Source organism: Hibiscus syriacus, unplaced genomic scaffold, assembly GCF_006381635.1.
Source record: "Hibiscus syriacus cultivar Baekdansim isolate YM2019G1 unplaced genomic scaffold, ASM638163v2 tig00111671_pilon, whole genome shotgun sequence".
Classification (NCBI taxonomy): Eukaryota; Viridiplantae; Streptophyta; class Magnoliopsida; order Malvales; family Malvaceae; genus Hibiscus; species Hibiscus syriacus.
The window spans coordinates 1,256,321-1,283,558 of record NW_024063152.1 but is presented as its reverse complement, the minus strand read 5'-3'; the positions used below and the strand labels follow the sequence as shown (position 1 = coordinate 1,283,558).

Below are 27,238 nucleotides of genomic sequence, written 5' to 3'. Positions count from 1 at the left end.
ATACATTAATTATCGAACAAAATTCGAGTATTTTATAATAACTTCATTATGATAAACTTACAAGTTAAATTCTCGTATAAGAAACAAGGTTCAAATTTAACTTGTCTTAATCGAACATTTTTAATCAATATTTATTTAATGAGCTAGACATTAAAACAATATATTTAAAATATAATATTATATACATTATAAATATAATATTAATAAAAATATATTCAATATGAAATTATTATTTAAATATGTGTAATAATTTTTAAATAGTAATTAATAATTTTTAAATAGTAAATTAACATGAAATAAAAACATAATAAATATACACCCAAATAATAATTATCTTAGTCATAGTAGAATTCATTATCTCAAAATAGTTTTATCTGAAATGATAATAACTAATAAATAATTATCAAACAAATGAAAATAATATTTTTATTAAAGTAATTATTATCATTGATAATATTCTTTTTTTTAACGAAAATAAGGACAAACTGAAATAAAATTTCGAATTTATGTTTACCGTTAGAATTAAAGTCTTTCTCTATGCTGACACTTCTAAATTTGACTCAAACACCAAATCAGATTATTGTTCATTTATCGTTGATAACCGATCCTTTTTTTGTTTTTGGCTTAATCCCCAAGCAAGTTCTGAAACTAACCTTTTTTTTCCCTAAATAAGTGCCTAAAACATTTTTTTGGACCATTTATGTATCTAACGTTACAAACACGTCCACTTTAAATGTTCAAGACGTAACAGTCGTTAGTTTTTCTTATTAAGTGACATGTGTTACAATCTGATAATTTTTTAATTTATATTTTAAAAAATATTAAAAATATTATCATATTTATAACAAAAACTCTAATTTCTTTTAAATCACAAAAAGCCTCAAAATCCCTAAATCTCTAAATTCTAACACTAAACCACCGCCACCGCCCTTTTTGACCACGATCGTCGTCGTCGACAGTCTCTGGCGTCATCCTAGTTATACGCCGCCATAGTTGTTGTCGATTAGCGTCGGAATCGCGTGGGATTGTGATTTTTATCATAGGGTTTGTGGGGTATATAAAACGTCGATTGGTCGACGATAGGTCATGATTTCATAGGGATTTTGGTCTATGAGGGAGGTGAGGTCGAGTGGAGCTTCGACGATGACAAAGGGTAGTGGTCAGCGTAGGTTTAAGGGTGTAAACGAATGTCTTCAATGTTTTGGGGCTATTTCAATTTTTATATGTTTTCTTTTTAAATATATATATATATATATATATATATTATTTTTTATTTTATATAAAAATATTCAAATTATCATATTGTGACACGTGACACTTAACAGTGGAAATTAACTCCGTTGACAGCTCGGGCACCTAGAGTGGTAACGTTTGTAACGTTAGGCACCTGGATGGTCAAAAAATATTGTAGGCACCTATTCGGGGAAAAATGTATAGTTTGGGCACTTATTTGGGTATTAAGCCTAAAAATTAACTCATTTTACTAAAGGTTTAATTATACAAAAGGTGCCCAACCTATTCCCCTTTTTTCAGTTTAGTGTATAACGTTTATTTCGTTTCAGTTTGGCGCCTAACGTTTCATTCTGTCACTCAAACTGAGGCAAGCCGTGACAGACTGTTAGTTTTCTACGTTAAGTGACACGTGTCACAATTCAATAATTTTAAAAAATTTATATAAAATAAAAAAGATTATGTATTTTTTTTAAAATTAACGTCGTTGACGATTCGGATACTTAAAGTGATAACTTTTGTAACACTAATCACCTAAATGGTCCGAAAAATTACTATAGGCGCCTATTAAAGAAAAAGAGTATAATTCGAACACTTATTTGGGTATTAAGCCTTCTCTCTCTCTCTCTCTCTCTATATATATATATATATATATATATATATATATATATATATATATATATATATATATGTGTGTGTGTGTGTGTGTGTACGTATCGGAGTCTTGTGTTTTAAGGTTTGTTTTCACCAACTTTCAATTCTTTAAATTTATTTATTACTTAGTTTATCTATTATGGTTTTATCAATTCTTAGCTAAATCTTCTTTCCATGATCTAAACCCCATAACTAAGGTCAAAGATCTTATGATGAAGCACCAGGAATACTTACTAAAATTGAAACTCCATTCATGAAAACATATGATGTTCCAGGAATAATTAATTGATCTAAACATAAATAAAAAATGCTGTTGATGGTTGGTTTGCATTGCAGCATTCAACTAGACAGCATGAATCAAATCATCGGCTCTCCAAATACCACCCAACGGAAGTTCAATCCAAATCCTGTCGCACTTTGCTGCCTCAACACACTCACGGTAGAGTCTCGACTGCCTTGGAGATGTGCTGCCATAAAATCTAACTTTGGGGTGCATCAAAGTACCAGAAGCGAATATGGTATTCGCTAATACATTTGCTTCCCCCACTGCTGGAACAGAGAAAGAAGTGCACCCGATAAACAACACCCGGTTATTCAAATCATTTTCATAAACCCAATCCATCTTTGCAAAATCAAGCTTAAGGAGTTCCAAAGATGAGCTATCAGACAACAGTTGCAGATCTGCACCAGACAATGAGTTTAGCATAATGCACACTACTTCGTGAGAGTGGACAATGATCAACGAGTGGACAATGATCAACCAGAATAGTCCACCCTTTAAGTTCAACATTGAAGGCACCCAATTGACCTTCTCTAAAAACACAATAGAAAACTCCGTTGGTGTAGGCAGCATCATTAGCACGATTAAACCGATCAAAACCATCAAACTCAAAGTCTTCCATGAACAATCACCGGCAGAACATAACTTAATACAATTTTTCCATTTTCACTCCACAAAAGAAAGATGGTACATTTTGGGGATGTTGCATTCAAGGCAAACGTCGCCACCTGAAATGTGGGAGGTCCCCCTAAATACGGAAGCCTAATTACCTCAGTTGTTAACGGAGAGTACAAAAAGAGGGACTCTTTTTTTTCTTCAATAAAGCCGTACACTTTGAAAAGAACCCACCCATATAAAGAAGCACAAGGTCGTGCATCAAGGAAAAGTAGATACTCTAGTCCTCTGCTCCTTTCTTCGACAAGGTACTCTCTGGAAAGAGGGTCCAGCAGCCGGCACTCACCTTGTATTAGATACAAAGAGGCATAACGCCAACAAAATTTCATTGCCCAGGGGAGTTCAACAATAGCAGGAATACAAGTGTTTGGGACTGACCAAGCCTTGCAAACTGCTCGTATCCGGCTTCGATCTATCCAACGCAAAAATCCAATTATACGTTCAAGGATGTCGAGGGGGAGATCCGACCAATTGGGCCCATGTCTACTCAGTCGCAGCCTCTTTGAAATCCGTTTTTCCTTAAAATTTCTCGTACCAGTCGTAGTCATCTCTCCTATTGAGATAATTTCTGAGGATTTTCAAGGAAATGAGCAAGACTATTAGGAAGATGAGGCTAATCAATGAAAGACAGGAACGGCGGCTGGAGCCGGACTGGTTACAAGGGGTTCTTCTCTTGACAACTGTCCTAATTTGTTGGATGATTCTTTGGGTTTCAATGAGCTATGTTTTTTTATGCGGTTGACTTTAACTAGACAATCAAACCAGACTTGAGATACAGTTTCAAACGTGTTGGATGACTTGTGCAGACATCACCCATCCAAACTTATACAACTGAAAATGTTTTTCCCCCTCTCTTTTTGAAGAGAGAAAATAGCACAAAGCAAAGAGGCGCCGAGATTGCAGACACCAAAATCTAATTTAATGCAGCCGAGCAGCCCCGCTAGTCCTGAAAATATTATGGCATAAAGGCAACATAATTAAATATATGATCGTCTAGATTAGGGAGTAACTAATTTGTACAAGGCAGTTAAGGGGGAATAGCTTCATAGAAAACATATAAAGAGATTTCACTTGACAAAATATACAGCATTTGTACAATATTAGCAATTAAAAAAAATCAAAATCAACCATTCTCCTTTCAGATTGTGTTGTTACAGACCAGACTGAGGTCAGGGGAGACGGAGAACTAATCTCATACAATACAGCTATGCTCAGGCAATAGTGCAGCTATGAACTGAAATTACTCGACAGAGTAAGGAAGGTGAGGGATTACTCGTGCACGTAACAAAAGTGTGATCAAGTGACTCGTAGTTGACGGGCAAGGGACGAAAGGTGGGAGATTTGCATGACAGGGTTCCTGGGAATTCTGTCTAAATCGTCAATATTTTCAAAATTCTTATTTTTCCCTTCAAAAATGCTAATCTAAGCCAGTTAAAACCTCCCAATCCCAAATCCTAATTAAAACATGCAAAACAAAACAAAAAATACAAAAATAATACTTAACAAAAGTAGATGGAAGGAATTGATTTACCATTGATGATTTTGGGGAGGGACTCTGAATTTCAAGATGGCTGTAAAAGGGGCTGCTTCTGGAAAGCTAAACCTGCAGTTTCGGAAATAATAATAATAAAAAAAATGGAAATTTGGGGAAGTTAAATCAATCACTCGAACAAAACTCGCACTTTGTGTTGGGAGCTTTGGATTAGAGGTATGAATGGTGGACCGGCACCGAAGCGAACCGCCGATTAAGGCTCATTGAGTATTGAAATCGCCCTACCCATGAAACACCTATAAATTAAGAACAAAGACAAGGAAGTCTAGCTTTGCGGCGGAGTAGAAATGAAGGTTTACGGTGGCACCAATTAGGGTTCAAATGAAAAAAAAACAAAAGAATACCAAACTTTATTTGTTGGGTTGAAATTGCCCTACCCACGAAACAACTATAAATTAAGAATAAAGACAAGGAAGAAGCTTTGCGGCGGAAGAGAGACAATTGCAGAAATTTTGGGAGAATTTATACAAAACTTGCATAAGATAAAACTCCAACTTAATATTAGAAAATTTCTAAAATATTGATTTTATTATTAAACCAAAATCATTTGTAGAGTTTGGAATCTCTTAAAATATTGATTAAAAGTAATAAAAATTAACATCAATTTTTTATAATTAATCTAAATATATAATTGATTTTAAATTTAATTAAATATGATTTCTATTAACTATATAATAATTATTTAACTCAATATAGTGATTAAATAATAATTTATGTTTTATGTTCCAAGTTTGATTTTTTAGAATTTTAATTTCTATTTTTAGGCATAATTAGAATGGGTATAGGTTGGGTTAGATCGAGTTTTCGATCAACCCGAGAAAAATACATTTCCATCAAAAATTCGATTCAACTCTAGTTTATGGTGACTCCACCCGACCTAAAACTCGACCAGTCTTTTAAAATAAAACATGTATTTGATCCAACACAAATATATAAACATATATAGTATTTTTAATTTTATTTGATAAAATAAGGATCTAATTGAAAATATATATAGAGAGAGAATAATAATATTGTAATTATCTCTAAATATATAATATATACTTACATTATTTTTTGGATTGGGTCGGTCGAATATTTTGGTGATTTTCCCGATATAACACAGGAAGAACAGCTTAGGCTCTGCCCCTCGCAATAAAATATTAATAAATTTGATAAATTCTATATTTAACACCTAAATTACTACCTTTATTTTATTATTGTACCTAAACTTTATTTATAATGTAAATTGGTGTTTGTTTTCAAAATATAACATTATATTTAAAAATAAGTTTTTTAAAATGTAACGTTATTTAACATATAAATAAGAATATGTAGATACATATTTAATTAAAAGAATACAAGATTATGTAGAAGATGATTTTAATTTATTTATTAAATTATCCATGTTAAATATTTTCTTCTTAACAATCATAGAACTAATTCATTATATTATCTAAATTTTATAAAAAAGTTACATTCGACATATTAAATATAACTAGAATATTTAAAAGGATTACACAGATTGTATTTATTTTTTTCATCATATATGATAAGACTTTAAGTTAAATTTTAAGGACTAAAAATAATTATTTAAGTTATACTAAAATATATATTTTAGAGTTGGGAACTCACCTTAAATGATGATCAAGCTTTCTAATGAGTGTAGAATCAAAAGTAACGTACTATCAAAACTTTAAGTTTTAATACATTAATTATCGAACAAAATTCGAGTATTTTATAATAATTTCATTATGATAAACTTACAAGTTAAATTCTCGTATAAGAAACAAGGTTCAAATTTAACTTGTCTTAATCGAACATTTTTAATCAATATTTATTTAATGAGCTAGACATTAAAACAATATATTTAAAATATAATATTAAATACATTATAAATATAATATTAATAAAAATATATTCAATATGAAATTATTATTTAAATATGTGTAATAATTTTTAAATAGTAATTAATAATTTTTAAATAGTAAATTAACATGAAATAAAAACATAATAAATATACACCCAAATAATAATTATCTTAGTCATAGTAGAATTCATTATCTCAAAATAGTTTTATCTGAAATGATAAGAACTAATAAATAATTATCAAACAAATTAAAATAATATTTTTATTAAAGTAATTATTATCATTGATAATATTCTTTTTGTTAACGAAAATAAGGACAAACTGAAATAAAATTTCGAATTTATGTTTACCGTTAGAATTAAAGTCTTTCTCTATGCTGACACTTCTAAATTTGACTCAAACACCAAATCAGATTATTGTTCATTTATCGTTGATAACCGATCCTTTTTTTGTTTTTGGCTTAATCCCCAAGCAAGTTATGAAACTAACCTTTTTTTTCCTAAATAATTGCCTAAAACATTTTTTTTGGACCATTTATGTATCTAACGTTACAAACACGTCCACTTTAAATGTTCAAGACGTAACAGTCGTTAGTTTTTCCTATTAAGTGACATGTGTTACAATCTGATAATTTTTTAATTTATATTTTAAAAAATATTAAAAATATTATCATATTTATAACAAAAACTCTAATTTCTTTTAAATCACAAAAAGCCTCAAAATCCCTAAATCTCTAAATTCTAACACTAAACCACCGCCACCGCCCTTTTTGACCACGATCATCGTCGTCGACAGTCTCTGGCGTCATCCTAGTTATACGCCGCCATAGTTGTTGTCGATTAGCGTCGGAATCACGTGGGATTGCGATTTTTTATCATAGGGTTTGTGGGGTATATAAAACGTCGATTGGTCAACGATAGGTCATGATTTCATAGGGATTTTGGTCTATGAGGGAGGTGAGGTGGAGGTGAGGTCGAGTTGAGTTTCGACGATGACAAAGGGTAGTGGTCAGTGTAGGTTTAAGGGTTGAAACGAATGTCTTTAATGTTTTAGGGTTATTTCAAAATTTATGTCTTCAATGTTTTGGGGTTATTTCAAATTTTATGTGTTTTCTTTTTAAAAATATTTTTTTATTTTATATAAAAAAATTAAATTATCATATTGTGACATGTGTCACTTAATAGTGGAAATTAACTCCGTTGACAGTTCGGACACCTAGAGTGGTAACGTTTGTAACGTTAGACACCAGGATGGTCAAAAAATAATGTAGGCACCTATTCGGGAAAAAAGGTATAGTTTGGGCACTTATTTGAGTATTAAGCCTAGAAATTAACCTATTTTACTAAAGGTTTAAATATACAAAAGGTGTCATTCCTCTTTTTTTAGTTTAGTGTATAATGTTTATTTCGTTCTAGTTTGGCGCCTAACGTTTCATTCTGTCACTCAAACTGAGACAAACCATGACAGACTGTTAGTTTTCTCCTTTAAGTGACACGTGTCACAATTCGATAATTTTAAATTTTTTATATAAAATAAGAAAAAATTATATATATTTTTAAAAATTAACGTCGTTGACTATTCGGACACTTAAAGTGATAACGTTTGTAACATTAATCACCTAAATGATACGAAAAATTATTATAGGCGCCTACTCAGGAAAAAGAGTATATAGTCCGGACACTTATTTGGTATTAAGACTTTTCTCTCTCTCTTTTCTCTCTCTCTCTATATATATATATATATATATATATATATATATATGCGTGTATCGGAGTCTTTTGTTTTAAGGTTTGTTTTCACCAACTTTCAATTCTTTAAATGTATTTATTACTTAGTTTATCTATTATGGTTTTATCAATTCTTAGCTAAATCTTCTTTCCATGATCTAAACCCCCATAACTAAGGTCAAAGATCTTCTGATGAAGTACCAGGAATTGAAACTCCATTCATGAAAACATATGATGTTCCAGGAATAATTAATTGATCTAAACATAAATAAAAAATGCTGTTGATGGTTGGTTTGCGTTGCAGCATTCAACTAGACAGCATGAATCAAATCATCGGCTCTCCAAATACCACCCAACGGAAGATCAATCCAAATCCTGTCGCACTTTGCTGCCTCAACACACTTACGGTAGAGTCTCGACTGCCTTGGAGATGTGCTGCCATAAAATCTAACTTTGGGGTGCATCAAAGTACCAGAAGCGAATATGGTATTTGCCAATACATTTGCTTCCCCCACTGCTGGAACAGAGAAAGAAGTGCACCCGATAAACAACACCCGGTTATTCAAATCATTTTCATAAACCCAATTCATCGTTGCAAAATCAAGCTTAAGGAGTTCCAAAGATGAGCTATCAGACAACAGTTATAAATTAAGAACAAAGACAAGGAAGTCTAGCTTTGCGGCGGAGTAGAAATGAAGGTTTACGGCTGCACCAATTAGGGTTCAAATGAAAAAAAACAAAAGAATACCAAACTTTATTTGTTGGGTTGAAATTGCCCTACCCACGAAACAACTATAAATTAAGAATAAAGACAAGGAAGAAGCTTTGCGGCGGAAGAGAGACAATTGCAGAAATTTTGGGAGAATTTATACAAAACTTGCATAAGATAAAACTCCAACTTAATATTAGAAAATTTCTAAAATATTGATTTTATTATTAAACCAAAATCATTTGTAGAGTTTGGAATCTCTTAAAATATTGATTAAAAGTAATAAAAAATAACATCATTTTTATAATTGATCTAAATATATAATTGATTTTAAATTTAATTAAATATTATTTCTATTAACTATATAATAATTATTTAACAATATAGTGATTAAATAATAATTTATGTTTTATGCTCCAAGTTTTATTTTTTAGAATTTTAATTTCTATTTTTAGGCATAATTAGAATGTGCATAGGTTGGGTTGGATAGAGTTTTCGATCAACCCGAGAAAAATACATTTCCCATCAAAAATTTGATTCAACCCTAGTTTATGGTGACTCCACCCGACCTAAAACCCAACCAGTCTTTTAAAATAAAACATGTATTTTATCCAACACAAATATATAAACATATATAATATTTTTAATTTTATTTGATAAAATAAGGATCTAATTGAATATATATATATAGAGAGAGAATAATAATAATAATGCAATTATCTCTAAATATATAATGTATACTTACATTATTTTTTGGATTGGGTCGGTCGAATATTTCTTCCAAAATCTGAACTCGAACTTATCTTCTAAAAAACCTGATCCAACTCAAACTTGAATTTTGAAAGAAAAAAAACATAAGCCACTAGGGTTGGGTCTCGTCGAAGACCATCAAGTTTGAGTCTTGTGCCCATTCCTAGGCATAATTTTAAAAAATACGCCTAATATTTGATTAAATAGTCATTTAATTTCTTTTTTTTCTTTAAGCATTTTAGGTAAGATAACTTCTAACGTTTGACTAAATAGTCACTTTGACCTTATTCTTTTTTTAGCATTTTGACCAACTAATGTTTAATAATTAAGACAAAATATTCATATTTTGGAATATTAATTGTTTGTTGACTTTGATTATCATTCATTGAGAGATCTTTTTATCTCAAAATAAAATATTAGATGCCAAAATACTCTAAAATATAAATACCAAAGTAACTACTTCATCAAATAATACAATTTTTTTAATATTATGTCTTTATTTTACAATCTTGTATCGATCATAGTTTAATTTAATTAATATTATTAGTGAATTAATGTGGTTAGTAAATAATATATTGTAACTTTGAGCAGATGATGAAGTATGGACGAGGGTGATATAATTGAATTTTTTTAAGAAAAAGGTGGACCCAATAGAAAATGATTTGTATAGTAGTTCTCCCACCTAACTGTATCAATGAAGGGTTGATTTTCTGTTGTAGGGTTGTTAAAACATTATTCGTTGAAATAAGGTCTAATCAAAATTATTTTCTGGTTTAGTGTGAATGCTACAGTACCTGTTGGAAGTCGTTGGGAACACAATGCGTCTTTGGAAAGTCGCCGAGAACACAGTGTGTCTTCGGAAAAGTCGCCGGAAGACAATGCGTCTTCAACTAAAAGCCTTTCAAGTAATAATTGTCATATGTGATTCTTAACCTTGCTTGTAGTCGCACGAACCAAGTGGTCTATGTGGTAAAGGAATAAATGTTATTCCTCTACTATAGAGCGTTGTTTTGTTGAATCTCTAAACTATTAAAAGTTATAATGAATCTTTCGACTATTAAAAGTTATAAAATAATCATCGATTATAGGGCGTCGCTTTGTTGAATTCTTCTACTCTTAAAAGTTATAGAACAATGTCATTTAGTTAAAGAAATATTTCGTAACGTTTAATAGTCAGAAGACTTAACAAAGTAGCATTTTATAGTCGATGAATTATTTGTGTAATTTATCCTTTTAAATAATAATTGTCATATGTAATAATTTCTTAATCTTGCTCGTAGGTTATATTAAATAATTATTCTTCAAGTCAATAAATAATGATAAATAAATAAAAGAAATCAAACCAATTCATAATAATAGTAATAATAAATTCTAAAATTATTTCAGTTTATGCTTCTTTTTATTTGCTATTATATTTTTTGAAGTCTCATTAGCTCCTTTTTTGTCTGAATGATATCTTAAAATCCTTTTGTTTAAGCTAGATGTGGAGATTTCCTGTGTATAATATATACGTATGTAAGTATGATTGTGTACGTATATGTATATGCAAGATAAAAGCTAAAAGATTTCTGCTTTGATGGGCTCAAAACTGTTGCAGTTTATATTCTGGCTAAAATAATTGGTATTTGTTAAGATTCTTGCTGGTTTTGAAAAGGGGATGAGTGTTTTGTGAGTGTGTGTTAAGGTTGGATTGCTACATAGGTAAAAGGGGTTTATTGCACTTGATTTTTTGTGGGTACTTTGTGAGTTTGTTCTACTGTAGTCTTCACGGTGCAGTTAATGTTAGAGGTTGTTTTTAACATATTTGTTGTATCTCAGTTGAGTTTTAGTAACATCTTTTTTGTCTTTTTGCAATGTACATAAATGATTGGCTGTGAGGTGGAAAATTAGGAGGACACTCTTTTGTCTTAAAGATGGCTTCCGGGGGCACGGTGCCTACTTCTGGTGTAACAGAATCTAGTGCTGCTGGTGTCGAGAAGTTACCCGAGGAGATGAATGACATGAAAATTAGAGATGAAAAAGTATGCATTTTTGAACGCTCCTTTTTGTTCCTTTTACCATTGTGATTCCCTGCTTTGCATTTTCTAATCATTTAATTTAATAATTACTGAGTACTACTCGCTTTCATTAGTAAACCAAAAAGAAAAACGAAATGCTTCTATGACTCATGGATCATCTCTAATTTTTAGGAAATGGAAGCAACAGTTGTGGATGGTAATGGGACAGAGACAGGGCATATAATTGTGACAACGATTGGTGGTAGAAATGGTCAGCCGAAACAGGTATTACTTCTTCTGCTTTGAGATTTAATTGCAGTGATTAAACGTTACACATTAGTTATCCTTCTTCCCCATTTTCTTTCATTACATGACATCTTCTAATATAACACTATAAATTCCAGACTATAAGTTACATGGCTGAGCGTGTGGTTGGACATGGATCATTTGGAGTTGTCTTCCAGGTAAGAAACACTTGTTTGCTTCGCGAAAGGTGGCATAACTTGCTAATCATCATTTTTAGGTTATATGGATGTTCATTGTTTCTTTTTTCTTTTTCTTTTTAAAGGCAAAGTGCTTGGAGACAGGTGAAACTGTTGCTATAAAGAAGGTTCTTCAAGATAAGAGGTACAAGAACCGTGAGCTGCAAACAATGCGACTTCTTGACCACCCAAACGTTGTGGCTTTGAAACATTGCTTTTTTTCTACAACAGAGAAGGATGAACTTTATCTCAATTTGGTACTTGAGTATGTACCTGAAACTGTTCATCGTGTTATCAAGCACTATAACAAGTTGAACCAAAGGATGCCATTGATATATGTGAAACTTTATACATACCAGGTACATGTTGGTGTTTAAAATTTTGGTTTTTCGTGTTCTTTTTAATTGAGTCATCTCAGATGCTAATAAAAGTTGATGTTTGGTAGATATTTAGGGCTTTGTCTTACATCCATCGCAGCATTGGTGTGTGTCATCGGGACATCAAACCTCAAAACCTTTTGGTATGTTCAAATATCTCTTTCTACTGTGACATTTGCCTCGTTTTTTTATTTTAGTAGAACCCCTTACCTGCAAAGTGAATAACTTGTCATGTCAATCCTCTTAATTTTCAACATGATCTTGATGTATTACTCTTTCCTGCCTACAGGTAAATCCGCATACTCAACAAGTTAAACTATGTGATTTTGGAAGTGCGAAAGTTTTGGTAGGTTGTAATCTCTATCGTATTTAATTATTTGTTTATGAATCTTTGAGTTTCGCTTAGGTCTTACTATTTCACATTTTCATATCTTGGTAGGTGAAAGGGGAACCAAACATATCCTACATCTGCTCAAGGTATTATAGAGCACCTGAACTAATATTTGGAGCAACCGAGTACACTACGGCTATTGACATCTGGTCTGCTGGCTGTGTCCTTGCTGAAATGCTACTTGGACAGGTAGGAAGCTTGTACATATGAGGTTTATGGTTGTTATTATTGCCTTAAATTAAGGTTGGCGTTCCGTAATAAAAAAAATTTCCTATTTATCTCAGCCTTTATTTCCTGGTGAGAGTGGAGTCGACCAGCTTGTTGAGATTATTAAGGTATTTAACTTTCTGAGTGAATAGTTAGTGCAATGCTTTTGTGTGCGTATGCATATGTCCACATTATTACAATAATGTCATTGTGGAATGTTTCAATGGGAGGAAACTTATTTTCTTCACAGAGATAACAGATTCGTTGCTATTTAAAATTGCCATTTATTATGGTTTCTATAAGTGCCTTTGTTAATGATAATGTCGTGCAATACTCGTGTTCCTTGTGGATGTGTACTTGGCTAATAAACTTTGGTCCTAATACTTTTCCATTGCATGTGTTCTGTTTGATATCATTATACCTTCTTTAGTAATTTGCAATGTCAAACTGACCATTTCTCTCTTGTTATGATTATTATGAGACTATTTTCTAGGTCTTGGGCACTCCAACACGAGAGGAAATAAAGTGTATGAACCCTAATTATACAGAGTTCAAATTCCCTCAGATTAAGGCTCACCCGTGGCATAAGGTATTAAGGATCAAAGAACGAGTGTGCAAATGGTCTTCTGTTTAATCTTATGGAACAATGATTTGAAATATTTTTTTGTACCAGATATTCCATAAGCGCATGCCTCCTGAAGCTGTTGATTTGGTGTCGAGATTACTCCAATACTCCCCTAATCTCCGGTGTTCTGCTGTAAGCATATAAAACCTTTATTATATCATGGTTCGTGTTTTTCCTTTGATTTGCGACTTTTGGAGTGAACTCCAAGCATTGAGGTATCTTCGTGATGAAAAAGGGAGTTGACAAGAAAACTCATAGAGCAAGCTGCGAAGAGGGACATTAATGTGTTCTCTTTACCGATGATCTTTTGGTTTGTTTCGTGCATCTCATTTTGCAAGTGTCACTCAATTTGCAGCTAGATGCCTTGATCCATCCTTTCTTTGACGAGTTGCGCGATTCAAATGCCCGCTTACCAAATGGTCGTTTCCTTCCGCCATTGTTTAACTTCAAACCTCACGGTAAGGAATAGTTGAGAAGAAAAAAAAACATACATTTTCTTTGAAATAAACTTTTTCGTGTATTGTTAAAGATGCATGATTGATTATAACAATGGTGATGTTATCGTGTCCACCAGAACTGAAGGGTTTTCCGGTGGAGATATCGGTGAAGCTGATTCCGGAGCATGCAAGAAAGCAATGTCCATCTCTTGGATTGTGATTTTGATGCAAAAGTGTATTACTGTCATGATGTTTTGTTTATCTATGCAGTTGATTGTCGTTGCATGCATGTTATGTTGTTGAGTCACCTTTATGTAAAAGCAGACAGATTTAGACATGATCTTCCCACTTTTATATATTTGTAGAGATTGTAACATCCATGGTAGATGATGGACACCAACTTATGCCTTCTTTCATATCTTGCTTGTATTTTTGTTTTCTTTCTTCTGAAAAATGTACGTAGATTGCATTAGTCATACAAATATATATATATATATATATATATATATATATACTTTCTGAATAATCATAAATTAAATAAGTTAAATATATCGATGAATGACTAAAGACAACCTGATGAGCAACAACGTAAATGGGTGAGGTAATGATATCAAATCTCGTAGAATCACGAACCAAGAAGAAGACCAATGAAAGAAACTCGTATCGAAAATTTGAAATTATCGGTAGCCACGATATAATTTACTTGAGAAAAAAAATATAATTGTAAAGGCATTATAAAATGAAAGTAGAACTTGTTTGTATTTTCAAATAGGGTAAAATGTACAAATGTTTCTATGATTATAGAGTGTTGTTTTGTTAAATTCATCAACTATTAAAAGATATAAAATAGTTATGGATTATAGGGCGTTACTTTGTTGGATTCCTCTACTCTTAAAAGTTACAGAACAATGCCTTTTAGTTAAAGAAAATATTTTGTAACTTTTAATAGTCGGAAAACTTAATAAAATAACGTTCTATAGTTGAGGAATTATTTGTGTAATTTATCCTTTTAAATAATAATTGTCATATGTAATAATTTCTTAATCTTGCTTGCAGGCTATTTTAAATAATTATTCTTCAAATCAATAAATAATGATAAATAAATAAAAGATATCAAACCAATTCATAATAATAGTAATAATAAATTGTAAAATTATTTCATGTTAGACATACATTAGGGTTTGACAAATTGAATTTTGAATTAGATTTCTACAAATTAAACCTATAACTAATATTTTCCCATCAATTAAGTTACATTGTTTTAATGTTGCGTTTTCTCAGTTTTATTGGCTAAAGTATTAGAATGGTTACTTTCATTTTATAAATGTTTAGTTTTTTATTAAATTTAGGAAAAAATATTTTTGATCATTTATGTTATTGATATGTAATGTTTTAGTTACTGAAACATAAATATTGTTAGTTTGATCGTATTATTAAATTTATGAAGTTTGAGACATTTTTTTTGATGAAATATATATCAGATTTATGTTTATGAGGTAAAAAAATAAGTGAAGTAAAAAATTTGGGTCTAACAATCGTCGATCTAACGACCAATTGCAGATGGTTTTGTTTAGATTTAGGGGTTAAATTGATATTGTAACTAAAGTTTATAGGTCAAATTAAAAATTAGGCTTAATACCAAATAAGTGTCCAAACTAAACATTTTTTGTCCAAATAGGTGCCTACAGTATTTTTTAGACTACCCATGTACTTAACGCTACAAACGTGACCACTTTAGGTGCTCGGGACGTAACGACAGTTAGTTTTCTCCGTCAAATGACACGTGTCACAATATGATATTTTAAAATTTATTTTTAAAAAAATATTAAAAATATTATTATATTTATAAAAAAATCATAATTTCTTTTAAATTACAAAAAAAGTCTCAAATCCCTAAAATCCCCAAATCCTAACACTAAACCGCAGCTGCCATCCTTTCAAGCCACGACCACCGCTGTCGACATAGTCTCTACCATCATCCTAGTTATATGTCACTTAACGGAGGAAATTAACGTCGTTGACGGTTCGGGCACTTAAAGTGATAACGTTTGTAATATTAGTCACCTAAATGGTCTGAAAAATATTATAGACGCCTATTCGGGAAAAAAAATTATAATTCAGACACTTATTTGGGTATTAAGCCTTTTATTTTCTCTCTGTAAATATATATATATATGTATCGGAGTGTTGTGTTTTAAGGTTTGTTTTCACCAACTTTCAATTCTTTAAATTTATTTATTACTTAGTTAATCTATTATGGTTTTATCAATTCTTAGCTAAATCTTCTTTCCATGATCTAAACCCCATAACTAAGGTCAAAGATCTTCTGATGAAGCACCAGGAATACTTACTAAAATTGAAACTCCATTCATGAAAACATATGATGTTCCAGGAATAATTAATTGATCTAAACACAAATAAAAATGCTGTTGATGGTTGGCTTGCATTGCAGCATTCAACTAGACAGCATGAATCAAATCATCGGCTCTCCAAATACCACCCAACGGAAGTTCAATCCAAATCCTGTCGCACTTTGCTGCCTCAACACACTTACGGTAGAGTCTCGACTGCCTTGGAGATGTGCTGCCATAAAATCTAACTTTGGGGTGCATCAAAGTACCAGAAGCGAATATGGTATTTGCCAATACATTTGCTTCCCCCACTGCTGGAACAGAGAAAGAAGTGCACCCGATAAACAACACCCGGTTATTCAAATCATTTTCATAAACCCAATTCATCTTTGCAAAATCAAGCTTAAGGAGTTCCAAAAGATGAGCTATCAGACAACAGTTGCAGATCTGCACCAGACACAATGAGTTTAGCATAATGCACACTACTTCGTGAGAGTGGACAATGATCAACGAGTGGACAATGATCAACCAGAATAGTCCACCCTTTAAGTTCAACATTGAAGGCACCCAATTGTCCTCCTCTAAAAACACAATAGAAAACTCCGTTGGTGTAGGCAGCATCATTAGCACGATTAAACCGATCAAAACCATCAAACTCAAAAGTCTTCCATGAACAATCACCGGCAGAACATAACTTAATACAAATTTTTCCATTTTCACTCCACAAAAGAAAGATGGTATATTTTGGGGATGTTGCATTCAAGGAAAACGCCGCCACCTGAAATGTGGGAGGTCCCCCTAAATACGGAAGCCTAATTACCTCAGTTGTTAACGGAGAGTACAAAAAGAGGGACTCTTTTTTTTCTTCAATAAAGTCGTACACTTTGAAAAGAACCCACCCATATAAAGAAGCACAAGGTCGTGCATCAAGGAAAAGTAGATACTCTAGTCCTCTGCTCCTTTCTTCGACAAGGTACTCTCTGGAAAGAGGGTCCAGCAGCCGGCACTCACCTTGTATTAGATACAAAGAGGCATAACGCCAACAAAATTTCATTGCCCAGGGGAGTTCACCAATAGCAGGAATACAAGTGTTTGGGACTGACCAAGCCTTGCAAACTGCTCGTATCCGGCTTCGATCTACCCAACGCAAACGTCCAATTATACGTTCAAGGATGTCGAGGGGGAGATCCGACCAATTGGGCCCATGTCTACTCAGTCGCCGCCTCTTTGAAATCCGTTTTTCCTTAAAATTTCTCGTACCAGTCGTAGTCATCTCTCCTATTGAGATAATTTCTGAGGATTTTCAAGGAAATGCGCAAGACTATTAGGCCTGAAAATAGCACAAAGCAAAGAGGCGCCAAGATTGCAGACACCAAAATCTAATTTAATGCAGCCGAGCAGCCCCGCTAGGCCTGAAAATATTATGGCATAAAGGCAACATAATTAAATATATGATTGTCTAGATTAGGGAGTAACTAATTTGTACAAGGCAGTTAAGGGGAAAAGCTTCATAGAAAACATATAAAGAGATTTCGCATGAAAAAATATACAGCATTTGTACAATACTAGCAATTAAAAAAAATCAAAATCAACCATTCTCCTTTCAGATTGTGTTGTTACAGACCAGACTGAGGTCAGGGGAGATGGAGAACTAATCTCATACAATACAGCTATGCTCAGGCAATAGTGCAGCTATGAACTGAAATTACTCGACAGAGTAAGGAAGGTGAGGGATTACTCGTGCATGTAACAAAAGTGTGATCAAGTGACTCGTAGTTGACGGGCAAGAGACGAAAGGTGGGAGATTTGCATGTCAGGGTTCCTGGGAATTCTGTCTAAATCATCAATATTTTCAAAATTCTTATTTTTCCCTCCAAAAATGCTAATCTAAGCCAGTTAAAACCTGCCAATCCCAAATCCTAATTAAAACATGCAAAACAAAACAAAAAATACAAAAATAATACTTAACAAAAGTAGATGGAAGGAATTGATTTACCATTGATGATTTTGGGGAGGGACTCTGAATTTCAAGATGGCTGTAAAAGGGGCTGCTTCTGGAAAGCTAAACCTGCAGTTTCGGAAATAATAATAATAATAATAATAATAAAATCGAAATTTGGGGAAGTTAAATCAATCACTCGAACAAAACTCGCACTTTGTGTTGGGAGCTTTGGATTAGAGGTATGAATGGTGGACCGGCACCGAAGCGAACCGCCGATTAAGGCTCATTGAGTATTGAAATCGCCCTACCCATGAAACACCTATAAATTAAGAACAAAGACAAGGAAGTCTAGCTTTGCGGCGGAGTAGAAATGAAGGTTAACGGCGGCACCAATTAGGGTTCAAATGAAATAAACAAAAGAATACCAAACTTTATTTGTTGGGTTGAAATTGCCCTACCCACGAAACAACTGTAAATTAAGAATATAGACAAGGAAGAAGCTTAGCGGCGGAGGAGAGACAATTGCAGAAATTTTGGGAGAATTTATACAAAACTTGCATAAGATAAAACTCCAACTTAATATTAGAAATTTTCTAAAATATTGATTTTATTATTAAACCAAAATCATTTGTAGAGTTTGGAATCTCTTAAAATATTGATTAAAAGTAATAAAAAATAACATCATTTTTATAATTGATCTAAATATATAATTGATTTTAAATTTAATTAAATATTATTTCTATTAACTATATAATAATTATTTAACGCAATATAGTGATTAAATAATAATTTATGTCTTATGCTCCAAGTTTTATTTTTTAGAATTTTAATTTCTATTTTTAGGCATGATTAGAATGGGTATAGGTTGGGTTGGATCGGGTTTTCGATCAACCCGAGAAAAATACATTTTCCATCAAAAATTTGATTCAACCCTAGTTTATGATGACTCCACCCGTCCTAAAACCCGACCAGTCTTTTAAAATAAAACATGTATTTGATCCAACACAAATATATAAACATAAATAATATTTTTAATTTTATTTTATAAAATAAGGATCTAATTGAAAAAAATATATATAGAGAATAATACTATTTCAATTATCTCTAAATATATAATGTATACTAACATTATTTTTTGGATTGTATATAGAGAATAATACTATTGCAATTATCTCTAACTATATAATGTATACTTACATTATTTTTTGAATTGGGTCGATCGAATATTACTCCCAAAATCTGAATCGAACTTATATTCTAAAATAATTGATCCAAGTATCCAACTCGAACTTGAATTTTGAAAAAAACATGACCCACTAGGGTTGGGTCTAGTCGAAAACCATCAAGTTTGAGTCTTGTGCTCATCCCTAGGCATAATGTTAAAAAATACGCCTAATATTTGATTAAATAGTCATTTGATTTCTTTTTTCTTTGAGCATTTTAGGTAAAAAAAATCTCATAACGTTTGACTAAATAGTCACTTTGACCTTATTCTTTTTCGAGCATTTTGACCAACTAATGTTTAATATTTAAGATAAAATATTCATATTTTGGAATATTAATTGTTTGTTGACTTTGATTAATATTCATTGAGAGGCCTTTTATCCCAAAATAAAATATTAGAGGCCAAAATACTATAAAATATAAAGACCAAAGTAACTACTTAATAAAATAATAAAAATATTTTTTAATATTATGTCTTTATTTTACAATCTTGTATCGATCATAGTTTAATTTAAATAATATTATTAGTGAATTAATGTCGTTAGTAAATAATATATTGTAACTTTGAGCAGATGATGAAGTATGGACGAGGGTGATGTAATTGAATTTTTTTTAAGAAAAAAGTGGACCCAATAGAAAATGATTTGTATAGTAATTCTCCCACCTAAGTGTATGAATGAAGGGTTGATTTTCTGCTCTAGGGTTGTTAAAAAATTATTCGTTGAAATAAGGTTTAATCGAAATTATTTTTTTGTTTAGTGTGAATGCTACAGTACTTGTCGAAGTCGTCGGGAACAGTATGCGTCTTTGGAAAGTTGCCGAGAACACAGTGCGTCTTCATAAAAGTCGTCGGAAGACAATGCATCTTCAGTTAAAAGCCTTTGAAGTAATAATTGTCATATGTGATTCTTAACATTGCTTGTAGTCGCATGAACCAAGTGACCTCCGTAATAAAAGAATTAATGTTATTCCTCTACTATAGAGCGTTGTTTTGTTGAATCTATCAACTATTAAAAGTTATAATGAATCTTTCGACTATTAAAAGTTATAAAATAATCATCGATTATAGGGCGACGCTTTGTTGACTTCTTCTACTCTTAAAAGTTATAGAACAATGCCATTTAGTTAAAGAAATATTTCGTAACATTTAATAGTCGGAAGACTTAACAAAGTAGCGTTTTATAGTCGATGAATTATTTGTGTAATTTATCCTTTTAAATAATAATTGTCATATGTAATAATTTCTTAATCTTGCTTGTAGGTTATATTAAATAATTATTCTTCAAGTCAATAAATAATGATAAATAAATAAAAGAAATCAAACCAATTCATAATAATAGTAATAATAAATTCTAAAATTATTTCATGTTAGTCATACATTAGGGTTTGACAAATTGAATTTTGAATTAGATCTCTACAAATTAAACCTATAACTAATATTTTCCCATCAATTAAGTTACGTTGTTTTGATGGTGCGTTTTCTCAATTTTATTGGTTAAAGTATTTGTTGAACTATGTTTCGATATAACAAATTTAAGGTAAAATGTTTTTTTTGACTTGAATTGAATTTATTCAAAGATTTCAAAAGGTTTCAAAAATAATTCAAAGTCCATTAAATTCGAATTTGAGAAAAAATGCAAATGGGTATCGATACCCCTATGTGAACGGGTATCAATACCCCTATGACTGCTCAAACATCAAATGCAAAAAGGGTACCGATACCCCTATGGTACCGATACCCCTATGGGTATCAATACCCTGGGTATCGATACCCCCTATGGGTATCCATACCCCCTGGCTCCAACGGCTAATTTAATTTGAATTTAACAAAGGTAGTACCGATACCCCTTGAAGGGGTACCAATACCCCCTGTTATGGACATCCTTGTTTTGCAGAAAAATCATCCCCAAACGGCTCCAAAACATCCCCAACGGCTATATACGACTTCAAACTCATTTCAAGCTATAAATACAAGCTGATGACACTTGAAGAAGTAAGAGAACTCCTATCCAAGCAATCAAACACAAGAGAAGAGTTTTCCATACTTATTTCATCTTTCTCTTGTAAATATTGTTCTTGCGATCTTAATTCTTATAAACACCTACCTTAGAGAGGTTTATTTCTTTACTTATTTGATCCTTTTGTAAAGGGAAAATGTTCTAGCTGATCCCGTGAAAAGTTAAGGAAATGTTCTAGTTTAGCCCGTAAAAACTAGGGAGTTTGTAAATGTTATCTCTTTGTCCTTGAAAAAGAAAGAACAAATTAGTGAATTTGTTGAAAAATCATTGGTGAGGAGCTAAGGTAGTGGATGTAAACTTGGTTGAGGAGTCGAACCATTATAAATCGCTGTGCAAATTTCTATCTTTCAATCTCCTTACTCCCTAAACACAAAAATCGTTCCGACCCCTCTTTGCAAACCGTTTCGGTTGTCGATTCGAGCTTCCGAAAATCCCAAAAATTGGTATCAGAGATTGACTCGTTTGAAGGCTTAACATCCTTGAGACGATCATCGAATAAGCTCTACCGATTCCCGACGCAACCGACAAAGAAATGGCTTCAACCTTCGGTGCCTATTACATTGAAGATTCACTTATTATAGATTCACAGACGGTCAACAAGCCACCCTTCTTCAATGGAGAAAATTATGCACATTGGAAGAATAAGATAATGTTCTTTATTCGAGCCTACAATCTAGGAGCTTGTAACTCAATCATGAACGGTTACTCCATTCCACCCGGCGAGTTAGATAATTGGGATGATTGGAGTAATGAAGAGAAGAAAAAGTTACAGCACAATGCTAAGACTATGCACATTCTCTTTTGTGCATTAGGCCCAAATGAATATGTAAGAATCTCATCTTGTTCCAGTGCCAAAGAGATTTGGGATAAGCTCCAAGTCACTCATGAAGGAACCGATGAAGTGAGAGAATCAAAGATAAGTACTCAACCATAGCTACAAGAACTTCAAGATGAAACCCGATGAAGACATCAAAGCTATGACGGATAGATTTTTTGTGATTGTCAACGGTCTCAGGGGATTTGGAGAAGTAATCCCTAATAAGAAGCTTGTGAGGAAGATGATATACCCTCTTCCAAAGTCATGGCAATTGAAGAAGATGACCATTATCGAAGCTAGAGACTTAAAGTCTCTCACTCTCGATGAGCTAATTAGTTCCCTTCTCACTCATGAGATGATGTTGAAGGAAGAGGAAGAATGTGAAAATAAGAAAAACAAGAAAAAGAATGAGGTAGGAATTGCCTTCAAATCCACCAATGAAAGCTATCAAGATTCAAGTGATGAAGTGGATGAAGATAATGATGAACAAGAAGATGAGATGGTCAAGCTCTTAAAAGAGTTAAAGAGATTCATGACTTCCAAGGAAGTAAAGCATGAATCAACCAAGAAGAAGAGTCCCCCGGTGTGCTTTAATTTGCAAAGAACGGGGCATGTCAAGTATGATTGTCCCCTTCTAAGAAAGAAGGAATCATCCAAGAAGAAGGCATATATAACAGTTTGGAGTGATGAAGATGACTCCAATGATGACGAAGTAGTCAACTTATGCCTCATGGCCACTCATGAAGAATTCGAGGTATCTTCCAACTCAAATGAATTTAATTCATTTACTTTTGATGAGTTACAAGATGCTTATAATAGGTTGTATTTGGGATTTGAGACCATGAATTCCAAATATACGAAATTAATTTCAAAACTCAAAATTAAAGATCAATTGGTTTTGAAAGTAAAAGTCGATTTTGAAAATCAAAATGAAATTTTGAAAAATGATTTAGAGCTTTCAAAAATCAAAATAAATGATTTAGAAAAAGAAAATTTTGATTTAAAAGTTAAGCTTGAAAGCTTAACAAAAGAAAAAGAATTAATTTCTAAAAACAACATATTATGTTTAGAAATGACAAAATGCTCACATTGTCATTTTCGTGGTCACAAGGAACATACTTGTCATTTGAAGAAAGGAAAACGTTTTAAAATTAGACAAGTATGGGTTCCGAAAGGAACAAGGGACATGGAAACTAATGTTCAAGGATTCAAAATAATTTGGATACTAAAATCTACTTAAATGTCTCTTGTAGGTGTATGGGAGCAATGATGATGAAAGTGATGATATTCAAGATGCTCTAGCCACACATGAAAAAGGAATAGGTAACCTCTAAGCTTAATGCTTTTAATTTTGGTTATTTGGTTGCTCATTTGATTTTAAGCATGCATGGGTTTTGATTTTAAATGATTATGCATTGTTTTTAATATCATGTATGTTGAAAAATGTTTTATGATGAATAGTTTATAATTTTAATGATTTTTCATAAATTTTAGTTCATCATAATGAATTTTGGTCAAAAGTGATTTAAATGCAAAATATATCTCTGTAACAATTGATATCAACTTTTTAAATACTTCGATATTACAAATTTTAAATTTTTTACCTTAATTTTTAAATGTTTATGCATGTGATTTTAAATGAAAATGATATCTCTCTAGCAATTGATATCAATTTTTTTGCATAACATTTTTGGAAAAACTTTATGCATATGCAGTTAATTTCAATAATTGGTATTGCATAAAATATTTTAGACTTAGATATATTGAATTTCATGTATTACTAACATGTTTGTTATTCTTTGTTGAAATTCAATTTTGTTTGAGTGTCAAGATTTTAAAGCTAATTTATGTTTGGAATGCACTTATAGAGGGGGAGCTTTGATTTTTAAAATGATTTTTCAATGTAAAATTTATCACTTACTCTCCAATGTTATTTTAGAACTTTAAAGATTGAATTATTTTTGATATAACAAAAAAGGGGAGAAGTATACTTTGAAAAATTCAATTTCTTAATGAAAAAGGGGAGCTTAACATTTTCATATATTTTCCAACAATTGGTAACAATTGATATCTTTTTAACAATTGGTATTCTTTTGTAAACAATTGACATCTTTTTCATTAAACATTTTATTAAGTGGGAGTTTTGTCAAAAACAATTTTTCAAATGTTTTGTTATATCAAAAAGGGGGAGATTGTTGAACTATGTTTCGATATAACAAATTTAAGGCAAAATTTTTTTGGACTTAAATTGAATTTATTCAAAGATTTCAAAAGGTTTCAAAAATAATTCAAAGTCAATTAAATTCAGATTTGAGCAAAAATGCAAATGGGTACCGATACCCCTATGAAGGATATCAATACTCTGGGTACCGATACCCCTATGAAGGGTATCAATACCATGGGTGCTGATACCCCTATGAAGGGTATCAATACCCTGGGTACCGATACCCCTATGAAGGGTATCAATACCCTGGGTACCATACCCCTATGAACGGGTATTAATGCCCCTTTAACTGCTCAAACATCGAATACAAAAAGGGTACTGATACCCCTATGGGTATCAATACCCCCTGGCTCCAACGGCTAGCAACGACTAGTTTAATTTGAATTTAACAAAGGTAGTACCGATACCACTTGAAGGGATACCAATACCCCATGTTATGGACAACCTTGTTTTACAGAAAAATCATCCCCAAGCGGCTCCAAAACATCCCCAACGGCTATATACGACTTCAAATTCATTTCAAGCTATAAATACAAGCTGAGGACACTTGAAGAAGTAAGAGAACACCTAGCCAAGCAATCAAACACAAGAGAAGAGTTTTCCATTCTTATTTCATCTTTCTCTTGTAAATATTATTCTTGTGAGCTTAATTCTTGTAAACACCTACCTTAAAGAGGTTTATTTGTTTACTTATTTGATCATTTTGTAAAGGGGAAATGTTCTAACTGATCCCGTGAAAAGCTAGGGAAAGGTTCTAGTTTAGCCCGTAAAAACTAGGGAGTGGATGTAGACTTGGTTGAGGAGTCGAACCTGTTAAGTTAATCGAATGACGAAATTGGCCAAGAGGGGGGGTGAATTGGCAATAAAAATTTTGTGGAAGCTTTTGCAGAAAATTGAAAGTAATTGCACAACGATTTACAGTGGTTCGACTTTCTCAAACAAAGTCTACGTCCACTACCTTAGCTATCCACACTAAGGATTTTCCAACAAATTCACTAATTTGTTCTTTCTTTTGAGGCCAAAGAGATAACCTTACAATTCCCTCAAGAGTATACCCCAACTCTTGAGAACACTCTTTTCTCAAAGAGAAGATTACAAATTTGCAAACTTACAAGAAAACCTCACAAGGTAAGATGTTTGCACAATTCTAGAACAAAGAAAAGAACACTCAAAGATGAATACAATTGAGCACAAAAAGTGTTCTTGAAAGCAAAATGAATATTGAATGAAAATAAGCTTGAAATGCTCAAACTTGAGGTTTGATGCTTTCTCTTTGATTCTCTCTTGATTCTAGTTGCTTGATGTTTCTTGTTCTTGATCAATGGCTTCTAAGCTTGCTTAAATACACCTTGGATCACTTCTGAACGTTGGGGATGATTAGAGAAGACATTATAGCCGTTTTAGTGTGAAAACATTTAATAAAACAGCTTGGAGCGTGGGGGGAATCGGTTCCCTCTCATAGGGAATCGGTTCCCTAAGTGTAAAATTCAAATATTTCGACCGTTGTACAAGGGGGGGAATCGGTACCCCCTTGGGGGGAATCGGTTCCCTCCGAGCATTCTGGAAATCTCGGAGCCAAACCATTCAGGGGGGGAATCGGTTCCTCCTATGGGGGGAATCGGTTCCCTCTGAGCAATCTGGAAATTTTGGCTTTGAATTGGTTCGAAATACTTTGTAAAATTATTTTGAAATTGTTTTATGATTAAAAATTAATTTTACACTTAAGTAAGGATTAAAAATGATTTTTGAAATATTTGGAGTAATGTTTTGATATTCGAATAGTTATATCGAATATACTTAGAAAATCATTTGGAAAATCTTAAAATCTATTTAACTTAATTTGTTATATCGAAATATCAAAATGTTTCAACAATCTCCCCCTTTTTGATATAACAAAACATTTTAGTAATTTTAAGATTTTTGAAATCAAGTTTTGAAATTACTCCCCCTTACTTTAACACTTCCTTCAATTTATCATGTAAAACATTTAACACTTATTCTTCTCCCCCTTTTTGTTAAATCAAAAAGACATTGTAAAACAAGGTTTTGAAATCATTTAGCCAATTGATTTATTAATTATAAGCTTTAGCTGCTAAGATCACAATCAAAAGAGAGATTAGCCATTAGTTTCATAAATCAATATTCATAAATAATGTGATATGGCAAAATTTGTCATATTACTAATGATGATGTAAATGATGCAAAAACGAATAAAACACACCAAACATATAAGTTCACACTATCCATAAATCCAAAATCCAACAATCCACAAAATCAAACAATTCAAAATGTTGAAACAATATTCATTTTGTTCAAAGTTTTAAAGCTAAACATAAAATCAAGCATCCGGATCGGTAGGAGGAAAACGGGCTCGCATAGCAGCCATTTCATGAGTTAGTTCATTGATACGAGCGTTGGTTGATTCATTGTTTGCACGCATCTCCCGAAGAATCTCTAATTGTTGAGCTCCCATTGTGGATAAATGAGACTCTATAGAGGAAAAGCGCGAGTCCATGGTAGCGTATCGGAAATCGAATGTCTCCATAAAGGATTGAAAATATTGAGGCATTTGATGCGTTTGTTGTGCTTGCTCCTCGGGCTGCTCTTCGGGCTGATCAGGCTCATCTTCGGCTTCATTGATATCTTGCATTAATTGCTGAAGCTCGGGATCTTCGTCAGCTTCGGGTGGAGCTTGTGAAGAACTAGCTCCCGGAGTAGAA

At 32.3% G+C, this 27,238-nt stretch overlaps 2 protein-coding genes and 1 long non-coding RNA gene across 4 annotated transcripts; 1 reads left to right on the top strand and 2 right to left on the bottom strand.

The window, feature by feature from the left end:
- Positions 1-2,823: 2,823 nt before the first annotated feature.
- LOC120167385 lies at positions 2,824-4,782 on the bottom strand. The gene is made up of 3 exons (XR_005520035.1): positions 4,522-4,782; positions 4,371-4,442; positions 2,824-3,785 (listed from the first exon to the last, which is right to left on the bottom strand). It is a non-coding gene; the product is annotated as an uncharacterized LOC120167385 (long non-coding RNA).
- Positions 4,783-8,278: 3,496 nt separating this feature from the next.
- On the bottom strand, positions 8,279-18,772 carry LOC120167329 (F-box/kelch-repeat protein At1g57790-like). The gene is made up of 4 exons (XM_039176382.1): positions 18,449-18,772; positions 18,290-18,361; positions 16,714-17,705; positions 8,279-8,589 (listed from the first exon to the last, which is right to left on the bottom strand). The coding sequence occupies exons 3-4, from the start codon at positions 17,564-17,566 to the stop codon at positions 8,279-8,281; spliced, it is 1,164 nt and encodes a 387-aa protein (XP_039032313.1). The 5' UTR covers positions 17,567-17,705; positions 18,290-18,361; positions 18,449-18,772.
- Positions 11,281-22,438, top strand: LOC120167384 (shaggy-related protein kinase alpha). Of its 2 annotated transcripts, XM_039176416.1 has the most exons (13): positions 11,281-11,447; positions 11,616-11,708; positions 11,828-11,887; positions 11,992-12,264; positions 12,351-12,425; positions 12,572-12,628; positions 12,722-12,862; positions 12,958-13,008; positions 13,374-13,469; positions 13,554-13,637; positions 13,861-13,963; positions 14,080-14,177; positions 22,428-22,438. In XM_039176416.1, exons 1-12 carry the CDS (start codon positions 11,340-11,342, stop codon positions 14,160-14,162), a joined length of 1,224 nt encoding a protein of 407 aa, XP_039032347.1. In that variant the 5' UTR covers positions 11,281-11,339; the 3' UTR covers positions 14,163-14,177; positions 22,428-22,438. The 2 variants fall into 2 exon arrangements, with proteins under 2 accessions (XP_039032347.1, XP_039032346.1); XM_039176415.1 differs by lacking the exon at positions 22,428-22,438 and having other exon boundaries at positions 14,080-14,327.
- The last annotated feature ends 4,800 nt before the right edge of the window (positions 22,439-27,238 follow it).